At 43.3% G+C, this 23625-nt stretch overlaps 2 protein-coding genes across 3 annotated transcripts; one reads left to right on the forward strand and one right to left on the reverse strand.

The window, feature by feature from the left end:
• Nucleotides 1-734: 734 nt before the first annotated feature.
• Nucleotides 735-2492, reverse strand: PFDN4 (prefoldin subunit 4). Its single transcript, XM_015882103.2, has 4 exons — nt 2460-2492; nt 2068-2175; nt 1546-1686; nt 735-1153 (listed from the first exon to the last, which is right to left on the reverse strand). Exons 1-4 carry the CDS (start codon nt 2481-2483, stop codon nt 1022-1024), a joined length of 405 nt encoding a protein of 134 aa, XP_015737589.1. The 5' UTR covers nt 2484-2492; the 3' UTR covers nt 735-1021.
• Nucleotides 2493-10800: 8308 nt separating this feature from the next.
• Nucleotides 10801-18269, forward strand: CYP24A1 (cytochrome P450 family 24 subfamily A member 1). Of its 2 annotated transcripts, XM_015882109.3 has the most exons (12): nt 10802-11057; nt 11157-11347; nt 11601-11694; nt 12558-12654; nt 13513-13604; nt 14277-14388; nt 15216-15361; nt 15633-15799; nt 15958-16036; nt 16429-16623; nt 16711-16817; nt 17026-18269. In XM_015882109.3, the coding sequence occupies exons 1-12, from the start codon at nt 10827-10829 to the stop codon at nt 17042-17044; spliced, it is 1530 nt and encodes a 509-aa protein (XP_015737595.2). In that variant the 5' UTR covers nt 10802-10826; the 3' UTR covers nt 17045-18269. The 2 variants fall into 2 exon arrangements, with proteins under 2 accessions (XP_015737594.2, XP_015737595.2); XM_015882108.2 differs by lacking the exon at nt 17026-18269 and having other exon boundaries at nt 10801-11057; nt 16711-16821.
• The last annotated feature ends 5356 nt before the right edge of the window (nt 18270-23625 follow it).

Here is a 23625-nt window from a genome sequence, read left to right on the forward strand (position 1 = left end):
CTGTGTGATATATAGAAATATGTCACAAAGGAGGGAAAAAAAGCTACTTATGTGGATAATTCCATTTGTAGGATATCAAAGAACAGGATTAATGCAATCACCCCACACCTTACCAGCATTCTCCCTTTGGGTCATATAGTGAACAAGGTCCTCACCTGCTTTACAGCTGCCATTCACATCACATTGAAACAAATGCTAACTGCTTTTTCCCCCCCCCTTTTCTTTAAAGAAGCCATATCCATCCTGAAAATTGCAGGGTACGCAGCCATAACTATGCTTGGAACAGAAGAGCTGGCACAGCAGTCCCTTAGGAATTAAAGTGTTATCAATCAATTAATGAGAATAATCACAGCAGTCACAGTTTCCATTTCAACACAATCTGTTCTGGCCAGCAGAGCCCAGACACAAGTTTACCATGAAGCAGCTCCTCCAGTTCTCTGCTGCCATCTGCTGGATGCTTCTTATTACAGGTCAAACTCGGTCTAAACTAAAAAGACTTTATTTTTTTAAATATGTAAAGATGGATTTAGAAAATGAACCTTGAGGAAAATTAAAGAGGTTAAGGACTCATCATCCTAATTTACAATCTCACAGCTCAATGCAAGACCGTGCCCTAAATATCACCTGTCCATCAATACAGCGTAAAAAGAAGAAAAAACCAGTTCCCCACTTCTGTTGCTTTTATACAACAGATTTTAAGTATTTACATGAGATGAAAACAAGACCAAGGAAACTATAATATATGCCTGACTTTATTACTTTAGCAAACAATGCAAACATGCCAACCTTGGTGCTTTACCAACAGTACGAAGCTACTGCTTTCCTGAGCAAATAAATAACTGCAAAAACCAAAATATGAGAGCTCTCATTAAATAGATGGAACCCAAGACAGGAAAGTAGAAAAAATAAAAGAAAAAAATAGGTCACTTTTTCTTTTTTTTAAACATTTTTTGGAATTTTTTTGATAAGTATCAAACAATTAATAAACAAGGAAAAGACACGTGGTATTTTAAAAGAACTTTTAACTGTCCTCAGCCTCGAGATTTATGTTATTTCCAAACTTGGCATAGAGCTGAACTTTCAGGTCAGACAGCACTCTTTGAATTGATTCCACTCGGGATTCTAATGTGTCAATTTCTTCTTGTAAACTTCTCTGAAAAAGAAAGAAATCAGCTGGTTACGTACAGCAAACTGAGCCATGTTTGGCAGCAACACTTCAATGATTAAAAGGCACCTCCTCGACAACTTTTAGTCAAGGTGTGCTGTAACATGCTCAGGGAGCCAACTGAAACCTACCAATACTTTGTATAATGACAACTCTGTTATAAGCTTACATTTGCACACATTTCCCTCCCCAAAATCATAAACCAAACATGAATGTATTGCATTAGAGAACCTATATAGGTGAATGATGAGAGTATGCACATAGGATGCATCAAAGAAGATTCTCATTTATATTTAGTCTATAAATCCTTGTGTAGGACAGAACTTTGTACTCCAATAGTAAACCATGAAGTAAAGGAGCTCCCTTTGGCTCTGACAAACCTTTGCCTCCTCCAGCATCTCTTGTGTCTCCTCTTGGGAATGGCTGATGAAGACATCTCCAATTTGGTAGGGTACGAAAAGTGAATCATCATCAAGCATCATGATGTCATCACAGGCATCTTCCAGATTCTGAAGCTGTTTCTGTCAAGACGTAAGAAAGGTGATAAAACTTGTACTGTATGAGTGACTTCAGTGAACGCAATGTCACAGTATCAGCTGAATATCCAACTTCACATCTAGGGCAGAAATCCCACCTGCCACTATGACACCAATACCTTAACAATATCAAAATAGCTTCAGAAATGCATCTTAGGTTCAGTGGAATTGTATCAATAATTACTCAACACTTACTATGTCTCATTAACAGCATAATTAACCACCTAAACAAAGGAAATACAGGAGGCATATTCCACTGCTGCCTGATTTGCTGCCATAAAGGCTTTCTTTTACTTAGTTACGGCCACTATTTTCTATGCTACAACCAAAAATTAATTCAACAAAGCAAATGTAAAGCACCTGTACCTTTTTCACCTCTATTTCTTCTTTCAGCTCCGTGATCCTGCTGGTATTTCTCGCAAACTTGTTAATTTTCTGCTGATCCTCAAAAGTAACGTTGACATCTTCGGCAGCCTGCAAATATCAGAGGTCAACACGAAGGCTCGGCCTCTTCATCAGGTTCCAATCCAACCTTACCACGAGATGCTCCCCAAGACACAAAATAACCCCTACAACAACCTGCCCACATGCCATACACCTTACAGGGCCGCAGGGAACGGGTAGAGCAGCCCGAGGCCTCACAAGGGCCGGGCTGGGAGCTGAGGGGACCCGGCCCAGGAAGGGGAACCGGGGACAGAGAGAGACAAAGCGACATGGAGAGCAGGACAGGGCTGGGAGAGCCCGCAGCCAACACTCACCGCTTTCTTCATGGTGGCGGCCATGTTGGCAGGGCCGAACTATTCGCCTTCCCTTCAGAGGAGGAAACCCGCTTGGAGAATGAGAAGAAAAACGATGACAGCGCGAGGCAACGGCCACACGAGGCGGATTGAGACGGCTCGAGGCGTCCGTTCATCCTCCATAACCACCCATAAGGAGCCCATCTGCCCGGAGCGAGCCGCGCCGACATCATCATCCCCCCCGTTACATCAGCAATTGGTACATCCCACCTCGAGGAGGGGACACGCCACTCTGCCTGCAGGAGTGATGCTGCCACCAGGGGGCGCCACTGAACTGCCCGGGTCGCTGGTCCATAAACACAAGCTGGCACTCACACCGTGTCATTGCATCCACATGCTTTGGTTTATTTAGCTCATCACACGTCCACAAAACAAAACGGCGGTGAAAAATAAGATCATCATCTCGTTTCACAACTGCGGGGGAGTGAGCTGGGAGCCGCAGGCAGCTGGGGGTGCGAGGCATCATCTGCACGGGGGAATAAATGGGAGGCTCTTACCCACACAGCTCAGAAATGATGGGATCCCTGGCAGCGTTTTGTGCTGGGTTGGTTGGTGCACCCCGTGATACTAAAACAACGGCTGGGTGGCTCAGATGAGGATCCCGAGGGCTCCGAGCTGAGCCTGGCTTTGCTCTGCCAGCATCATAATGCAAAATGATCAGTATCAGAAACGTACACACCCGGCAAAGACAGATACTGGTGCCATGTAGTGTTGTCAGGTGTGGAAGGAAACAATCAAACAATCCTGTAATGGAAGGTGTCTGAACGTATTTTCAGGTGTTTTTCCTGTGATTCATCTTTCTGTTATGCGCAATTGAAAGTGATTAGAGTCAGATCCAGAGAAAGTTGCTGGGTATGGGGAGCCAAAGCTGGGTATGGGGAGTGAAAGGTATGAAAGGTGTGCTGACTTATACAAGGAACTCTGAAATAAGCATTAGGGTCTGTGGGTCTATGAGTGACGTGTGGGGAGATAACAAAGAAAACCAGCTGGTGCTGTGAGTGAGATGAGTGAGGTCAACACATTCAGTCCCAGGCAGCCAAAACAATGATAAAAAACATTTTCTGAAGGCAAAATCTATGTAAGCTGTCTCTCCGAGGTGATGCTTTAAATAGGCTGATTGTATGCAACAGTCCTGTTCTTAGGACCTGATAAGGGAGACTAACATACACTTCACTGCCTGATGGCATCCATATCTTCTACCTCCCTCCTCATATATTAACCATGAACAGCTTAAGATGTATTACAAAGAATATTTTCTCATCTTTCCTGTAGGCCCTTTTAGGTACTGGAAGGCCACTGGAAAGTCTCTTGGGATCCTCCTCCTGAACTCTCCCAACCCTCTCAGCATCCTCATGGCCTCCTCCTGACCCACTCCAATAGATCCATGTCTTTCTTAGGCTGGGTGACCAAGGGCTGAACACTCTTCCTGCAATTGGTTCTTGCTAGAAAGAGCTAGAATACACACATTGTGTTCAAGTTTCAGTGTGTGTGTACTCACACTGTACTCCTTCAGCTCTGTCTTTGTCCTTCATAGGCGGAAATGTTATAGCAGTTCTACTGCTAGAAAGCAAGAATGGAAATTTTGGGTTCCTGCTTTATCACTAATGCTCATGGAGCTAATTTTTGTATTTTACGTTCTCTCATAAGTTTGATTTGTTCCCACTGAGGAAGAAAAAATTAATCTCAAAAGTTCTCCCTGGAGATCTTTGTTAACAATAACATGATATGTGAAAACATAATCCTAATTCATAAGTCTCTCTTCTTCTCCAAGAACAAACTATTTCTCAGGCTGCTCTACTCTTCCCTTTGTCAGTTATCTCCTTTTAAAAAGCCTATTCTGAAAGGATATAATCTGAGCCACGGTTATTTCCACGGGTGGATTAACTGAATGATACATGTTAGATCCAAGCCAATGCAATTTCCTTCAAGAGAAAAGGAGTGGATTTCATAAGAATTCGATGACTTGCAGGCTTTGAAAATATTTTTTTTTTCTCCCACATGCTCAGACAAGATCTGTGCTGTGAGCACGTTGCCAAGAGTTACTTACTGGAGACCTTTCTTATGTAAATAAAAGTGAAAACAGTGCACGAGTGCAAACATCTAGTGGTGGAGTAATATAAACTCCTTGAACTCACTGACCTCATTTCTCTTTCAGTTGCATAAAAGGACTTGATCTGTCTTGTGCTGGTCTTCACTGTAGTGAGCACTGTTGGCTTCACCTTGCACTTTGATGGGAGCCCTTCTGTGATCTGTGTAACCCCCATACCTGTCACCTCACGTCCTCTCTGTAGTGCTTTTTCACGTTCCCCCTTCATGTTACTTGCTGCAGCCTTTTGCAGTGCAGCTTAGTATCAAAGAACCTTCCCATGCTCTTTGCTGCCTGAGTTGTTTTGAATTCCCAAACTCTTCACCCTTTTCCCTGAAGTTACACGGAGCTCTTTGTGTTTGAGCGTCTTGAACCTCCCACACATCAGCAGTGTTTATTAATACAAGTATTAGAAATGAGAAAACACAGTGGAGATGAAATGGTTGGTTTGTGTAGGCATAGATTTTATGAAATGAATCACTGGTAGCAAAAGCCTCACAGGGCTGTACTGTTTTAGTGGGATCAGTAGAAATAATGCAGCTTGCTACCCATATCATGTAGGCACAGTGCTAATAGCAGCATGGCATTTCCAGTATTAGATAATATGACTTATTCTGATATGAAGTTATTTTATATCAGGATGTCTACATCTGCCCTTCTTGTAGTGGGGGAAAGAAAGGGGGAAAAAGGGATGAAGAAAATAATCCTTCAGAAAGTCCCCTACTAAGGCTGCTCTTTCCAAAAGGACATATCAGCTCCTAACAATGCAAATCTTATGTATTTACAGGACAGATCCTGGGTCAACCTTCTGTTTTCCATTCTTTTGTAACTGGAGGTAAAGGAGGCAGATTTCCTCAGATTTTTAACCTTGTTCTTTCAAAGAAAAATCCTTCCTATTAGTCAAGACCAACATCACCATTCAAACCTTCTTGTATGCTTTGCCATCAGTGATGGATATTTCTCTTTTCTCTCCCTGTAGGGCTTTGTGTAGAATTTCTGCAGCACAGCTGGACCCACTCAACCAGTGGGAATTCCTTCTGGTACTTGTGCATGAGATGGGAGCTGGAGATTCCCCTTTTCTGGGAAATCCCTTTATGGTGAGGCTCAGTAGAAGACTTTATTCCACCTTTGTGGATGGGACACATTGTAGACATAATTATTTAGTATCCCATAATTCTGTCCCAGCAGAACATCAGTTGCCTTTACGATAGAAAGTATCTGGCTGATACAGAGCTGTCTATCTCTGCAGCCCTGCCTTCCTTGCCACTTCTTGGCAACTCAATACCAACAAGGAATACATCAGTGTTTAATATATGAACCATGTGTGTCTGTTAGTCCACAATTCATCCTGTTCCAAAATGTTTCTAGTGGTGGAACATCTTTCAGTTTTCTGCAAACATTCTGTGGCATGTACTGGAAGTCTCTCATGTCTGTGCAGGTCCTATAGATGAGGCATCTGTCTTATTCATTTGTTTGTTTAAATTCTCTTGTTTATCTTCAATGAGGACTGCTCACACAGTACCTGAAATTAAGTCTGCTGTTACACCTGTGCAGGTAGAAACAATCAGGTCTGAAACAATGAGGTACTTGTGGACCCATTTTCCAAGCCTGTCCAGGTCCTTCTGGATGGTGTCACTGGATTTGTAGACTGGCTCTGAACTCACAGCAGACCCACTAGTAAGATGTCCTTGGTGTATTGCTGTATTGTTACTCAGCATCTTTTAATCTTCATAAGTTTTTTTTCTCTGTATTTTTTGGGAAAAATTACAGTGTTTTGGAGAAGTTTCCTTCTATCAGATGTGCTCTTTTGACACTTTAATGAGCAGAGCAACAAATAGATTGTTTTCCCAAGGGGGATGGTTGCATTTGGTAGTCATACATATGAGGAAACTTGGCTCTTCCCTTGAGGAGACTATGGCCAGGTATTTGAACAGCAATTAACAGCAGGATTTTAGGCAAGGGTTTTATCTGATGAGCTACTGATATAGTCTGCTCTAATCCCTCCAAAAGCAATGTATAGGAGTATTTGGGATGTGGACCAGAGGGTATTGAGTTCAGCTAAACATAACTCAAGTGCCTTTTGGTTGACTAATGATAAAGGCAGATAAAGTTTTCATATTTTCTTCTGGCTCTAATAAAGGCAATGGAAGCAAAATGAGTTTAGCTCACAGCAATATACCTGTTAGAGTTGAAACCCTTTTCTTTGTGATCTTGGAGATGAGCTGCTGGATTAATAGTATCTTTTACATATCTGTTAGGTCTTTTATCAAAAAATACTCTAAAGGACACAGACAAAGATGGTCCCCCTGGATGAAACAAAGCAGTGCTCCATAACAGTTTAAAAAAGAATTAACTTCCATTTCTTGACTTGGTTTAACTTATAAATCCAGTAAATTATATGAAGTTGTGTCTGATTCAAGTGTTTGTATAGTCATCTTCTGAAAGCTCTCTCAAAAAGTCATGTAACAGCTATTACTCCAGGCTTAGGACTGTCACACAGCAACTAAAAGCTTTGGTTTATAGATGTAGGCCTTTATTTTAGATTTCAAGTGCTGTTTGAATTAAAGGGAAGCTCAGCATTTCCTGCCTTTGAAAAATCCCAGTGTTTTTGGCAGCTTTGGATCACTTACTTACATTAACAATTTAATACCACTGGAACTGTAAATATTTTCAGAGCTTTTCAGTGTCATAACACAACTTGGACTATGTTAACTGCATGTGAACGAGGCAACTGCACGTTACATTTCTCAGCAGAAGAATATTGAGATACAGTAAAGAGAAATGAGCATTTCCAGTATCATGTCCCACGACACACTAAACACTAGTGAAATTCCTGTCTCCTAAACATGAACCATATTCTTTGAGAAAATGAAATGTTCTGACAGATTCCTAAATTCTCCTTCTTAAACTGGATGTGACTCTCTGCGGTGATGCGTAGAAGGTGAAGGAAGCTTCTAGACTACTGCCAGCTCTGTCCGAAAACATCGATCTATGTCAGCAACTCATCCTCACAGCATCCTCTAATGCATGAATGCTCTGCTAAACAGCTCCCTTCCCTGCTTGGGGAGGATGAGATTGCTAAAAGAGACAAGCAAATGCAAAGCGGAGAGTGGTTCTAGTTACCAAAAGAAAAGGGAAGAGCCAGTTGTGTCCTGAGTATTTCCAAGCTGGCTATCAGAACATCTTGCCACTGACCTCAATTTCTTGAGTTCTACTAAACTTAATTTTTGGTAGAGTAAACATTGACTGTGAAGTCAAGAAATGTCTTAATTTTCTTGAACCATGTGTTAACTTACTAATTAGAGACTCCTTCTGTGGTTGAGTGTTGCAATGTTTATTGCAGAGGTCGATATCTCCAACAGGTCATGGCCAGCTGGAAGATTCCTTGCCATGTGGAGTTTGAGCTATTCACCTGCCTTTCTGTTTTTCTGGATCCTCCTCTAAGGATTACCTTGTTCTCAGTTTGCTCAACAGACCTATTTTTCCACACTGCTACTGTCATCATGTGGGTGGGTAATCATCTATAATGCAATGGAATTTGAAGATTTTGGTGTGACAGAACCAGTATTTGAGTAAAAACACAATAAGTTTCTTTTGCTCTCATGCTGAATATCCATATAATAACTTCAAGATCTTGATTTTCAAATGCATTTCAGTTTCCCTTCTGTAAAATGGGAATTACTGTACTTTCCCATTTCCTAAGCTGAATTCATCAATATTTACAAAACTTTTTAAGATCTGCAACTGGAGAGAGCCGTAGAATTAGAAGCATATAAACAAACATGAGCAAAAACCTCAAATAACAATACTGTGTTTTGCCTAGAGTATACGAGTTGTGTTTAGCTTGTCTTCCCCAGCATTGTGAAATACCTTCCCTGTGACAGAGACACTCCTTGGGGAGTCTACCATTGCTTCTATGAAACTTCTAAACTGTAGCATTTTAAAAAGCATGGGAGACCTTGAAAGACTCTGAACCTTGAGAATTCAACCCTTTTCTTTTTCTGTGCCAAATGAGAAGCATGGAATAATACTAATCGCAAACTATTGATTTTGATCTCCAGATCTTTACTGATCAATGTCATAAAATACTCCATGCCACAACTGTAGAAGTGAAGAGGGCTTCCCATTCTCAGTTGTCACAAGCTGCTGCAACCCCCCCAAAAATACTGGGAAGCATTAAGGTTAGATATCTGTGGGACAACGGTGACAGATACCCATAACAGTGATGGATACCTCAGCTCACACTGTGAGAACACGTCCCCAGAATTCAGCCCAAGGACCCTGCTACCTTGTGTTGATTTACTGTCAAAATAACCCTTGCTATGGTCTAAAGGTCACATGAAAAGGTCTTGCTGAAAATTAAAGGCTTGGTTTTGAAATCTTTTAAAAGGGAGGGTAGGAAGAAGTGAAGGCTGAAAATGCCCTTAGAACTGCACTTTACCAGAAGCTGAGGCAATCATTAGCTCTCTCAGCTCCAGGCTTAGCTGAGCTACAAATACACCAGCTTCCCTGCCAGAGAGTTACATCACGACCACAGATGTTAAATAAAACCTTTTCCATTCTGCAATTTAAAAACATCTTAATAGAGAAGATTTCGTATTAACAGGGTGTTTTCTTCCCCATTGCAGAAAGGAACATGGAAAAATTGACCCGTGTCCCGTTTAGTCTTGTCTATTCCAAAGTCTTCTAAAGAGCTTATTTCACAGTCACTAAGCTGCGACCCTTCACTCGAGTTCATTCTGATTCCTTAAATAGACAGGTGTCCACAGAGCACACAAATTGTCTCTTCTTACCTGGTTTCTCAGAAGAACTTATCATTGAACAACTGCACTCAGTTGACAAGGGCAGCAAGATGTGCTTTCAGTAGAACTGGTTTAAAGAAAACAAATCACTAAATACCAACTTCTTGTTGGGGTATTCCCGTAAGAAATGCACAAACCTTTGAACCAGCTTAATCTTAAAGCCCACTCCAGAACAGGCTCAGATCTTGTGGGCTACATGGTGTGATCCCAGAGAAGAAAATCACGAGGAGGGGGAAGGATGTAGGAAAGTGATAGAAAATCTCTGCCATGAGTTGTCATGCTTTTGTACATTTTTCTATGTGTTGATCACTACCACCTTGGTCTATTAATTTGACTGTGAGACGTGCCTTTACGGGCCTCAGATTCAGTGCTGATTCCATCTTCTGTTTCTGTCTTGTGTCTAAAACAGCCATGTGCACCACAGCATCTCACCATCAGACACTTAAGCAAAAGGGATTAAGAGCTGAGACACAAAATGCAACTGGGGAATGATGAAAAAGGTGGTGTGGGGCAGGGGAAAATCATCTTCTCAAAGAAGCATATCCTGGAAATTCTCTGGTTTACAGGCAGCTTTCTGACTTGCAGCAAGATGCTCAGCCTGCTTGACTCCTCTTGCAAAGAGAGGACAGAGCTGAGTGTGCAGGTGTTCTGAGCTGCTGTACTTGTGCTGCTGCTCCATCTGCCTCCACATGGAAACCTTGAGCACTCCCAGCGTGTTATTCTGCAGATCCCAAACAGGAGACTCACGGCAGCAAATGATTTTTTTTTTGGTCAGAATTTAATGCTGCCAACAATAATTGTGAAGGGAATTTTGCTTCCCAGGTGGTTCATTGTCATGTCCTTTCCATAAATAAGTGGTTAGTCAGCCAGATAAGGAATAAGCAATCCAGCCACCAAAACTCGCTATTCTTCTGTCCCTTCATTTTTTATTCCATCATTTCTAAGGGGAAATTCTGAAGGAAGACATAGTCAGCCACTTGGCACTGCTGTACAAACACCACAGCCCTCCCCACTTTGTGCAGATGCACTCCAAACATTCTGCACAGCAAAAAAAAAAAAAAAAAAAATAGAGAAAAAGAAAGGGAGAAGGGGGAAAGATGTTTATGAGCCCATGTATACGAGCAGGAGGCAGCTTTGCAAGCTGAGTGGGGTCCGTACCTGCAGCTCTGGCAGCCGCCTGCCTACCGCTGAGCTGGGACCGCGGCCACGGCCGCCCCCGGGAGCCCCGCGGCCGGTACTTGCCCGGTGCTGGCCCTGTGCCTTCGTGCCTCGCCTGAACCCTTTGTGAACCGCTTGCCCCGCAAAGTCCCCGGGCCGGGCCACTCCAACCTGCCCCACCTCACCCCACCCAGGGCTCCCATTGGCCCCGATGAAAGTCCAGCGAGCCTCCCTGCTGCTATATATATACATATTGGAGAATGGGTGGCCGTCGGTGCCGCTATGGGAGGCTGCAGCATCTTCCTCCGCTCCTCCGCCCTCACCTGCCGCAGCGCCGCGCTCAGCCCCGCTGGACGCGGAGGTTCAGTGCCGCGGGCGGCGTCCTCGCTGAGCGCTCTGCGGGGCCGTGGGCATCCCCTGGCCGCGCTGCCCGGGCCCCCCAACTGGCCGCTGATGGGCAGCCTGCCCGACGTGCTCTGGAAGGGGGGGCTCAAGAGGCAGCACGAGACGCTGGTGAGCACGGAGGGATGGGGATGTTGCCGGGTGGGGATGAGGGTCGAGGTGGGTGAGCCCCGCACTCATCTTGAGGGATTCTCTTCTGCGACCCCCCAGGCTGAGTACCACAGAAGGTTTGGGAAGATCTTCCGCATGAAGCTGGGAGCTTTCGACTCGGTTCACATCGGAGCCCCCTGTCTGCTGGAGTCTCTGTACCGCCGGGAGAGCGCCTGCCCGCAGCGCCTGGAGATCAAACCCTGGAAAGCCTATCGGGACTATCGCGACGAGGGCTACGGGCTGCTCATCCTGTGAGTGACAGGGGAGGTGCGGGAGCGCTCACCGCTAAGCGGGGCTCAACTCTAACCCGGGCTCACCGCTAAGCGGGGCTCTCCGCGGTGATGCTGCGGGCAGACGCGCTGCGCAACAGCCGGACGGGCCGGGATTCGCTGCCTGGAGCCGCCGCACGGAGCTGCGCATCCCGCCCCGGCCCGGAGATGCCTCCCTGCACGTGTAGTATACGTGTCTTAATCTTTTATTATCACTGCTTTTATTTACGTCTAGGGAAGGAAAGGACTGGCAGAGGGTGAGAAGCGCCTTTCAGAAGAAACTGATGAAGCCCAAGGAGGTGGTGAAACTGGATAACACGATCAATGAGGTACAGTTCCTTCTCCTCCCCTCGTTCCTCCCCTGGAAACCTGGGGGAAAAGAAAGCAGATCGAGGGGTTCGGTTTACCTGGGTAGCTGTTGGTCTGCTCTGAGTCGGTAGTGCAATGAGTTCATACTCAGAAATCACTGTGGGAATAATGAGTTGCAAGCAGATTATCGGGGTCAGACCAAATGTGAGTCCACACAGCTCTCAGGGGTTAGGAAGGGGAAAGGTGCTGGGAATCAGCACTGGAAAACTTTACTGACAGGAGCTTGGGATGTTATGGAGCAGCTGGGTGGGATTTCAGGAACCTTTACCTGAGATTTCAGTCTACCACATTAAGAATTCAAATCTCTTTGTGTCTCTAGAGGCTACAGGCTACAGCTATTGATATCCTCAGTGTCCACAGAACAGCACCAATATTCCACAGTGAAATGGGCTCCTGAAACAGAGTTTTTGCTTACTTTTCTCAGTTTTTTTGCCTTTTCCTCTTCATTCTTAGTTTCCTTCTGTCAGGGAGCACCTCTCCAACTTCCATGCTTCTCACTAAGTTTAAGGAGCATCTGTGATAAACAGCTTAAGCCTCTTTGTCATGAAACTCCAAGGTTGTCCCAGAGTCAGACTGAAACATTTCATCCCTGTGGAGGAAAGATCAGTTCACAGAACTACAGACAGTAATAGCTTCAGTGTCCTGTAAAATCCAAACATGATAACATAGGAAATAATACTGTCAAAGGAATAGGTAACATAGGTAATTCTGTCTTATGCAAGACTGCTGTCTAAGAGACAGCTGAAATGTTAAATCAGACAGGATTTTTATTGCTTGATATTGTCTTTATTCCCTTTTCTCCTTTCTTCTTTTCACCACGTAGGTCCTGGAGGACTTCACGCATAGAATAGGGGCTATTTGTAACCACAGCGGACAAATGGAAGATGTATATTCGGAATTCAACAAATGGTCATTTGAAAGTAAGTATCTGGGTGCTGGTTTTCTCTGCCTGAGAACAGCATGCACTTTGTACCTGCTGAGACATTTCAATTGAAATGCGATCAGTGATGACTGGATGATAATTATTTCCTAACGATCAACTGCAGTATCGTGGTAGTAATATTTGTGGTAGCAATGGTAATGGGGGGACGGTTGGACTAGATGATCTTGTAGGTCCTTTCCAACCTTGTGATTCTATGATTCTGTGATTGTGGAAAATATGTTACAGAAAAGCCAGGGGACCATCAATATATATGCCAGATTGTCAGCTGTTACATAAACTCTTGAGTTCTGGACAGTTACCTGCGTGGCTGAGTGAACTCTGCAGATCTGCTGGCTCATGGCTGGCTCATCTCAGCAACCTGTGTACTGAGCTCCTAAAAATGTGGGGTTTTGTTTTGTTTTTCCGCTGTCAGTGGTGATGGCTGCTTTTGGAAAGGGAGGAATAGGAAGTGACAGCTCAGAAAAAAATTATATATAAAAAGCTAGTGGAAAGAGGTGGAAACCAGTGGGCTGTGGGATGCTGCCAGCATTAGCAAGTGGTTTCTGGCTGTAGAAGAAGCTAGAAAACACTGGACTAGATGACCTCTTCAGGCTCTTGTGACTCAGCCCTCATCAGTAGGGCTGCCTACTACTTGTTGAATATGCCAACCCTGGGTCTCCTTTGCAATGAAAGTGCTCCTACAAGGGCTGGGGCAAATGCACAGAAGGTGTTTTGAAGTGCTGTTCTCACAGGTGTGTATCACAGGGCAGAGAGCATTTTTTATTCAGAAGAATAACACCAGACACTGTGCACCATTTAATTTATATCAGCTCATGTTATCATTGCTCAAAAACAGGTATCTGCCTGGTGCTGTATGGAAAGAGGTTTGGTCTCCTACAACAGGATGTAGAAGAAGAAAGCTTGAATTTCATCAAGGCTGTTAAAACGGTATGGAAGAATCTTTACCTGGGGCTGTACAGATATTCTGTCCCTGCTGCTGGTGCATGGATACTGGTTTAAATGGGTCGACTATTTTTTCTGGGGAAAAAAATCCCAGAAATTTCTGGTATTCCCCAAAATACAGTCATCAGGTTTGCTGGTTAACTTTCCTCTCCCTCAGAGATGCTTGTTGTGCAATGCTACTGTTTGTAGAGTGGAGCTGTGTGGGATTATGCAAACTGGCTGGGTTTGGAGGTTAGTCATTCTTGCAAGTACACCTGCTGTGCATCTTGCTGCAACTTGGACTCTGGTGATACTTATCTCCCTCATTTTAGACATCTAAAAGACCTGGTCTAACTCAGCTCTTGGATCCCTCTTTTCTAAAGGAGGAAAGGCACTGCCAAATAGTGACTTGGCCCTTTCTAAAAGTGGTGCCTGAAATAGAAGGGATGAACCACCCCCAGCAGATACCTCTTATTGCCCACTCACTGTGATTAAATTTGAGCTGGATATGCTCTAAAGCAGAATTAATCCAATCCTTTGTGTCCTGGATGGAAAATCTGCCAGAATCCCAACTTCCTTGTGAAAATTACCCTTACAGTCCTGTTACTTTACCATCTATTTTTGCTCACAGACTACAAATAGATTTTTAAAAGTTTCCAAAAACTTTCTCCACTGCAGATGATGGCTACTTTTGGAATGATGATGGTGACACCCGTGGAACTTCACAAGGGTCTGAACACAAAAGTCTGGCAAGCTCACACTAAAGCATGGGATGATATATTTAAAATAGGTTAGTTTTTTATGCACAATTTCTTACCTTTCTGTTCTGTTTCCCTCTTGTTGAAATTCATTTTCTTCATACCTCTTACTGCTGTTAATTGCTCAGATTAAGACACTTTCACTGCAATTAACCACAAACCTATTCCAAGGAAAGAGCACCATTCTCTTGTGACTAACACTTAGTGCTAGTTGTGTGGCAATATCCAGTCCCCAGGGGGCCCCCAGAAACTTGGAAGCCAGTAAAATGTTAAGTTCAGTTTAATCTGTTGTAAAGTAAACAGCCCCAAAGTGTGTGATGTATTTAGGGGCAAGATATATAAAGCCTGTGAAGGAACCTGCCTCAGAGGGTGCCCTTGAGAAACACAAAGTTTTACTTGCAACAAAAGTCCGTTTGCTTAAAAGGAAATGTACATAGAAATTTGGCATTTATTGTTTCCTTCCCATGGTAAATCAAAAGCTTATGTTTCCCCTTGGGAATTCTGAGTGCTAGGAGTTCTTTGATTCATTAACACCTTGATCCCCTTTGAAAATCCAAGCCAATAGATTTTACATGCTTGTATTTCTGTTTGCTAAGTATGGCACTCCACACATTAGTGATTTCCTCTCTAAGCTTTAGAATGGGGAATTCCTAAGAGCTTACAGGAGGTTTTTCTGTACAAAATTGACTTTTGTCTAAGATGGGAGAACGACTTTACTTAGCATAGTGCCCCACTCCTGAGAAAGAAGCACAGATTGGTCCTCTTTCAAAATCATGCATGTGAGCCCCGCTTTTGATTTTGCATTTATAGTTATTTTAGTGCTTCTTTTATTAATTACCTCCTTCTCTACCCTCCTCAGCCAAGCACTCCATTGACTCTCGTCTGGAAAAGCACTCTGCAAGCCCTCAGGAGGATTTCCTGTGTGATATCTACTCCGGAGGGCAGCTTTCCAAGAAGGAGCTGTATGCCACCATTGCAGAGCTCCAAATTGCTGGAGTTGAAACGGTAAACCTGGTCCAAGATCATAAAATCAGCATCCTTCCAACCCTCCGCTTTCTTCCATAATCTAACCATCACAAAAACTGAATGTGAGCTAAGCCTGTGGTTGTTTCCATGGCCTAAACTCCTGGAGAACATCTGGGATGGCTCCTAATTCCCTACATTACAAAATGCCATAAGGCAGTGGCCAACCATAAATGTGGCTTTGAACTTCTGGTATCTTCTCATTTCTGTCTCTGTAAATGGAAGCCTTACGTTTCTGCTTGTTTTATTTCAGACGGCCAATAGTTTGCTGTGGGCTTTGTACAACATTTCACGTAATCCACACGTCCAGCAGAAACTCCTTCGGGAAATACAAAGCGTTCTGGCTGCCAATGAGAGCCCAACTGCTGAGAGCATTAAGAATATGCCCTACCTAAAAGCATGTCTGAAGGAATCCATGAGGTAAAATTCTCCAATAATTTCTGCAAAGCAGCATGACCACAAAGCTCTATCAGCCGATGTGTACTAATTTCGTGTCCTTTCTTGTTTAGGGTAAACTATTACACAGTACAGGAAGGAAAAATACTGGAGATCTGAACCATGTTTTTCTTTCCCTGTAGATTAACACCATCTGTGCCATTTACCACCCGCACTATCGACACAGAAATGGTTCTAGGAGATTATGTACTACCTGAAGGGGTAAGTGGATTAATTTACTTTATTGCAACATTTGATGGCCTGTCCTGTAAGCCACTGATATTTCAGTCTGAAAACAACTCTGCCAAAATTTGGGTCCCACCATCAGGAGAAGAATTTCCACAAACTGAAATCCATTCCTCCTTGCACCATATTGGATTTAGACCAAAATATTTCAGTGTTCTATTTCAAGGGTTTCCTTCAGATTTTTCGACTATTTTCTGAAGAAACTGTGACCTTTTTCTCAGTTCGAATTTATCTTCGGAGAACTGTGTGGCTTCAAAGGACACTTCCACACCTTCACATTTGCTAGATATCTTTTCCATGAACAAACTGAATCACTTGGTAGCTCTAAGCCAATTCCTAACTGGTCATCTCTGTTGCTTTGTTTACAGACAGTGCTAATGATAAATAGCTATGCCTTGGGCTGTAATGAAGAATACTTCAATGGCTGGACTCAGTTTAAGCCAGAACGCTGGCTGCAGAAGCATTCAATCAATCCTTTTTCCCATGTCCCATTTGGCATTGGGAAGCGGATGTGCATCGGCCGTCGCTTAGCAGAGCTGCAGCTCCACTTGGCCCTGTGCTGGGTAAGCGCCCTCGCACTGCTCCTTTACACCCTTCACCTGGTCAGCCCTAGCAGCTAGAGCCTTCTAACTGAGATATTTGTGCTTCAGATCGTTCGCAATTACCAGATTGTAGCAACTGATGACAATCCAGTGGAAACGCTGCATTCAGGAATCCTGATCCCCAGCCGGGAGCTGCCCATCGCGTTTCACAGGCGGTAGGTGTGGGTGTGAGGGCCTCCTGGGTACCTGGGGCTCTTCCTTGAACAGTCCCTTTAAAATTCACTGAGATCCAAGTGTGAGGGAACAGCTGATTTTCTGTGCTCCCACAACGCGAGTTATTAAATGCTGTCATGTTACATTCCTTTAAACACAAACCATTCTATGTGGAGATCACAGTATAGTTTCTTTTTCTTCTTAATACAGCCCACACCTTGACAAATGACAGTCCTACTGCTGCCTTGCCTGAAGAAATACACAGACTGGGAAAGCCAAAACCTGTGGTAACCCATGGAGAAACTGCAACATGCATCACTCAATTACTAAGAGAGAAACAGTACCAGCAAAAGCTCCCCTGACTGTAATTCCCTATTGGAAAATGTGGATAGTTAGTTCTGCTGTACTCAGCAGTGTTAAAAGGAAAGAAAAATGCCATGAGCGTTTACATACCTATGGAAATGTGCTGCTTTAGTGCAGCAGAAGGGTTGCCGATGGCAGAGCTTTATCATGAGCTGCAGTATGTCATATATAGCTGCTGTTAGAGCACAGGGAAACTTTGCAAGCTCTACCTGGGGAGCAGCAGTCAATGCTGCACTGGTCCAGTCAGCTCAGGACCAAAGGCTTGGAAAGCCACCTTAAAGGAAAAGGAACTTGCTCTGCTTAACAAACTTAACATCAGGACTTAAAAATTAGATTACTGAAATAAGTACATTTTCCTTAAAGTTATTTGCACCCTTAATAGAAGGGGAATAATGACTAAGCTTATATAGCAGGATTTATTCCTTGTGCCTGCACAGTGCTTCAGTTTGAACATTTGCAGTACTGTGCCTGCCACACAATCTGTTTATACCACAGGGTTTCATGCACTCAACACCCATCACATCCTCACAGCAAAATATTAGCTGCCTTTTTTTGTATGAGAGGCCTTATTCAGTAATGGAATTGCTGGAATCCTATGGGTTCTGCCACTATTAGATGATGATTATCCTAACAGGATAGTTCTTTCAGCAGATTAGTGATATAAAATGCATGTTTAAAGCATCACAAGAGATGAGGAACCTAAACATTTCTGAGAGCTCTGTTTTTGTGGAGATTACAGTGGCTGTATCTACGGGTTAAAGACTTCACTGCCCTGCACTCCATGCCATACATCAGCTATTGTGGTCACTAGTATATTTTTCCCATGGTACAGTTTCAAGTGAAGGTTTTGCTCCATATACCCATGAGTGATTGTTTTTATTTTGTTATATTCTGACATAATGCAGTTCTTAGCATTTGCTGTCTCCTATGGCATTTTGTTTGTTTATGTGCATGTTTTCCTCTGGTCTTACTTACACTCAAACATTTGAATGTGTCCATATGCCAATGCATACAGCAACTTGTGCACTGTTGGAATCTTTACAGTCAGTTTTGTAATACTCAGTTTTGTAATAAAGGTTTTCTTTTCTACACATTGTCATCTGCAGTTTTATGTTAAAGTCTTCATGTTGTTACAGAAATCTTTCTTACCTGTCATGGAAACTTTGTGTGGAGAAAATATATTAAGAGGGTATTAATTGTCATAGCCCACAGCCTCCTGAGACTCAGGGAGTTTTGCTTCTTATAAGGAGTGCCTGAGGGAACCAGGATGGTTCAGTCTGGAGAAGAAGAGGCTCAGGTGAAACCGTATTGCCCTCTACAGCTGCCTAAAAGGAGGTTGTGGTGAGGTGGGGGTCAGCCTCTGCTCCTAGCTAATAGTGATGGGATGAGAGGTGTTGGCCTCAGGTGATACCATGGGGAAAGGTGGGGGTTAGGTTGGATATTACGAGAAATTTCTCCTCAGAAAGAGTTGTTAAGCAGTGGCATAGATTGCCCAGGGAGGTGGTGGGGTCACTGTCCCCAGGGATGTTCCAGAACCATGGAGGTGTGGTACTAAGGGATGTGGGCAGCATTACGAATGTCAGCATTATGGGTTTTTGCATCCATAGCCCAGTCTGAGCACATTTCTCCACAGCATACAGAGCACTGAGCAATGGGGCTGTTAGATTTCCCTTCTTCTGTGACAAGATATAATCAATCTAAAGTTTTGAGAAAGGATGAAAACAGGTTGAACCTTTGCAGGACGGAAAGAAATAATGAACCAGAAAAAAAGCCACCCAGCCAGCACTGACAGACAGCCTGGTGGTTACAGGCAGAACAGATCTGACAGTTATCAAAACCATGCTGCCTTTGCCAAGTTGAGGTTGCCTCTGGCTGAATGAATGATGGTGTAGCAAAGGCTGCATAGCACTATGTGAGACTGTCACTTTTTGGAAGATTATATTGCAGTGGAGCCCTTCTGGAGACTGTAGAAGGGGCGGGGGCTGACAGAGCACCATTGCCCACCAGGCACCACTCAGGGCTGGAGCTCCTACTCAGGTGCCAGCCCATGTGGGAACTGTTATGGTGTTAATAATATATACTGTATCTCTTCTTTGAGAGTCAGAAACCAATGGTACTCCATCAGAGGCAATGGAGTTGTGCCAGTATAAAGCAAACATTAATAAAAGGTAAGTGATTCAGAACAGATTCAGCATTCTTGTTCAGTTCCAGGCATATCACTTTGCTTTTTAACACTATAACTTTTATAAACAACCAAAGAGAAGAGGAGTTATCTACTTGAACTTACCTTGACAGCTCAGTAATCAGACATTTCAAAATCCTTTATTGCTTCTGAATTGTAAATCACAAGTTCCTGCTTACTGGGCTGCTTATTAATTTCACTCTTTAAATTCAGTGGACCCAGAGATGTACATGAGTATTGCTGTGTGGGAGGCACTGACCAGCCGGGTGTGAGCTGTGGTACAGATGTGCACTGTCTTCTGGGTTTCTAAAGGTACAATAACCACTGATCTGGAAAAGCCTGTTCCGGAATTCAGATTCCTTAAGTTTTCAAAGAACTTCATTAATCTGCTACCTCAAAGTAAATGGCCAAAACGATTTGCCTAGGAAACATGTAATTATCAAACTACACAGATAATGAATGATCAACCAGTCTTTCACATTAAGAAATCCTGGCATCTTTCTGATCCTCGTATTTCAGAAGTATGAGAAGCAGCATGTTGCTTCTGGGATTAATGAAGGTCTATGGACCATTTTACTTATTGTCATTGGGATGAATTCAGTTCTGTTCTTTGTTTCCTTGAAATGATTGGCTCTTTCAGAGCTGCTTACTGAAAGGACGACGACAATGCCACTTCCCTATTAACGTTTGTTATGGTTACTCCTTAGAGAAAGATAATTGGGTCATAAAATGAAATGAATTAGTTGGCCTCCCCATTAGCTTTCTCAACAAGGAAGTGAACTAGGTTTACATATCCAGAAGGAAACCCGTTCTGTTCAGGCTTCAGGCGTGTTGGTGGAGTGATATGAAGTTGGAGCCAAGTACTCTGTGCTTTAAGGAGTACAAATGCCAGTTTCCAAGACTGACAACCTGGCATTTCTCTTATGTGTTCTGTTCTTTATAAACTGGTTATTACATAGCATTTCTCCGAGTCAGTCTGCACATACAGCTTTTCAGTGTTGCAATTAATTCACAGACAATGTGTTCCAGTTTGATGTTTTCCATACTGAGAGGGATGTTTGTTCTCAGTAATGATGAAAGGAGGTAGAATTCATGTCTGCATCAACACTGATTTTAGCTGATCTGAGAACTTAATTCTGAGAAAAGTTAATAGCTGAAGTTCATTTCAGAATAAGTTTTAGGACAACTCATCACATCATTAATTTCAAATATGGAAAATATCACACTGACCCCAGTGGGACTGCATGTATGTCGGTGGCTTTTAAATGTCTTAAATTGTTATAAAAGAAAGAAGCTTAACAATTTCCAGCATGTCTCTGTGGCACAACACCCAACATTCACAAAAGGGGTGTAGCTTTAGAGGAAAATTCTGCCTTTTTACTTCACTGAACTTAAACAAAAGGGCCTATTGAGGTTGAAGCTCCGTGCAGCCCAGTTCATCTCTGTTGGTTCTGCATGTTGTGATAACTTGTGGAATGATATACCACGGTGTGGGTGGTTGTATTCAATTTCTTTTTTATGTCCTTCCATGCATGTCCCTTCTGCAAAATGAGGGGTAATACAGGAACACATCTGTTGATGCTGGGGTGTGTAAACCAACATGGAACCGATATCAGCCACCTTTTGTGTAAGTGGTGCAGATGGAGATGGCACCTGGGATCAGGTTGTGAGTTATGGCATAGACTCTTCCAGATAACCCAACACTCTACATGTATATCACTGTTCCCATCTTTCTTATTTCTGTATTTGGAAGAGCACCACTACCTCATCCAGCAGCTCTATTCACCCTATATTCTACATTCCCATATTATTTTGTGCTGGTGAAGTATGACTACAATAACTTTCATCTCTCATTCAGAGTGTTTTGATTTCTTCCCTCTCAGCTGTATGAATGGTAATCTGTAGCTTTGGAACAGCATAAGCAATAAAACTTCATAAATGTTATTTGGATCCAAAAGGAGGTTTAGAAGTGTTCGCATTATGGGGATTACTTCAGGCTGAGCACTTATGGAGCAATCCTCCTCCTGACAAAGAACGTAACAATGAGACTTCTTTATGAGACAAAATATTTTTCTCCAAGGGACAGTGTCAAAACAAGTGTGGAATGGAATGGATTTTACAATCACAGTAAATCACGCTTTGCTTTCTTGGGCATGTTCCTCCCGACAAGTTCTAACCGTTTGCCTCTAATTGTGAAGTGTGCTGAATGAACTCCAGGCACCTCATGTGGGAAAGGAGGGAAAAGGCAGCAGAGGCGGCACAGGGCAATAAAGGTACGAGTACGAGAGTTACCCCTCGGTCTTCCCAAATTTGTATGCACGCACCTGATACTTTGCCCCCCACTATCAACTTCAACTCTCAGAACCTTGATAGCAAATCCCTATTAGATTCTGATTCACCTTGCTGTTGGACTGTGATACACATGGAAGGAGGTAGGAGTGAGGCAGAGGCATGGGGCTGGGCTCCTTGCTTTGAGCTAAAGGGTATCCTCGTTATCAGATGGACTTCTAACAGCCCTGAGCTGCTCAAGAAGAAAGGAAAAAAGTTCTCTGCTTTCAGTGGGGGAAAATGGATGTCTTTCAAAAATTGCTTTGGACTGTATGGGTTGCCTTCATCTAGACCAGCAAAAGCCACTTTCCCACAAAAAGCCCATATTCTCGTCTCATTCATACCAATGGAAATCAGAAATAATTTTGCATTTTGATAAATTGCTTTTATATTTTAATACAATTCACCTAACAGAAAAAAATAAAAAGAAATATTTTATTTCTGCGATGGTAAGAAAAGGAATTTGCGGGGAGGCGTTTTTCAGTTAGTGAGGTGGACCAATTATGGGCTGCTGTCCTTCACCCCTGTCGTGACAATGTGTTGTGACCTCTTTCAACCATGAGACTTTGATCCAAACAAAAACTTCTTTGGCAGGGTTGGTTTTAGCAGGGTCAGAGAGCTGCTCTGATTCACCTCTTGGCTGCAAAGTTGCTGGAGTCAACAGTAGGAAAGTGGCATGGATGTGAGTCTGGGGACTGAGGTTGTGGAGGTGAAGAGGACCAGACCACAGATTTTAGCAATAGCAAAGCTTTGTGTAAATCACCTTCAGGCACATATTGATTCAGGGACTCATTCTCAAGATCACTCTTAATAGAAAGACAGCTGCTGGGCCACTTAGTTTGACATGCCATTCCTCAACTTCTTCAATACTCAGGTGAAACGAAAGCATCAAGATCCAACCAGATCTTTATATTTTCAAACTGACTAAGTTTCACGCTGATTATGCAAGAACAGCTCATAAGTTTGCCTTCTGTTTTGAACAAATCGCATATGAACTAATTGCAGAAGGGTTACATGTTACTGAACCACAGCAAAACAAAATTCCAGCAAAGGGACAGACTGGGAGTGAAGTTTGGCACCTAACACATGGGAAGATGCGCTGGAGGACATTTTCCAGGAAAAGGGGCAGCTTCAAATGGAGTTGACTCATAACTCTTGCAAAGTTTCTCTCGCCTGAAGGCAGAGCTGAAAAAAGAAAGATCAGCTCACTGCTGGAGGAATCAACTTGCTCACTGTGGGCCAAGAGCGTGCAAATGGTTATTACCACTCACTGCGGGGCAGGAAAGTTTTATTTGTGTGTAGATGCAAATGAATGCAATAGATATTTAAAAATAGTATATCATACCATCTGCAGGTGGAGGTGGTGGGAGGAAAGTATGGCTGATGCCAAATATTTGATCTGTTCTTTGATCCAACTGCAGGGTTCTGGCAGGTGCCCTCAGAAAAACAGAACATGCATATTTCTACATATTCAACAGCCCCTCGGGAAACTGCTGCTTCCTCTGAGCTCTGCTTGGGCTGTGCTCGGTGCCCAGTGTGCCTCATTGGAAGAGGAGACCAGTTCTTGAGGCCACAAAGAGTTTTGGGCTACATGCAGAAGACATTGAGATCCAGGGAAAAGCAATAGAAAGAAAAGCTGGCAGCTGTGGGGAAATTTGGAGCTCCTGGGCACACAGGCAAAGCTGTGAAGCCTGTGTAATAGAAACAGAATACTTATCAGGTCTCCGCACGTAGGTATTCTTAGTGAGATTAAATGCCTTTGGATGGCCAGTGACTGAATGAACAGAGCAGTAGGTAAGAGGCTGACTACTAGGCTCGTATTTACAGCAGATAAGGACTGCTGACCTGTGCATTTCAGCTGCAAGGAAAAGTTGTTTTGATATCTTAATACAGGTGACAACTCCTCTATAACTCTTGGGTGATAAGGTGAGGTTGAA

Source organism: Coturnix japonica, chromosome 19 (genome assembly GCF_054131305.1).
Source record: "Coturnix japonica strain WE chromosome 19, WE-NBRP24, whole genome shotgun sequence".
NCBI lineage: Eukaryota > Metazoa > Chordata > Aves > Galliformes > Phasianidae > Coturnix > Coturnix japonica.

Coding starts and splice junctions, on each gene's coding strand:
- CYP24A1 (XM_015882109.3), top strand. CDS start 10,827: ATGGGAGGCTGCAGCATCTTCCTCCGCTCCTCCGCCCTCACCTGCCGC. Junction 12,655..13,512: donor CAACAAATGGTCATTTGAAA/GTAAGTATCTGG, acceptor GCTCAAAAACAG/GTATCTGCCTGGTGCTGTAT. Junction 15,800..15,957: donor TGTCTGAAGGAATCCATGAG/GTAAAATTCTCC, acceptor CTTTCCCTGTAG/ATTAACACCATCTGTGCCAT.
- PFDN4 (XM_015882103.2), bottom strand. CDS start 2,483: ATGGCCGCCACCATGAAGAAAGCG. Junction 2,176..2,459: donor CCGCCACCATGAAGAAAGCG/GTGAGTGTTGGC, acceptor TGATATTTGCAG/GCTGCCGAAGATGTCAACGT. Junction 1,687..2,067: donor AAGAAATAGAGGTGAAAAAG/GTACAGGTGCTT, acceptor ACGTCTTGACAG/AAACAGCTTCAGAATCTGGA.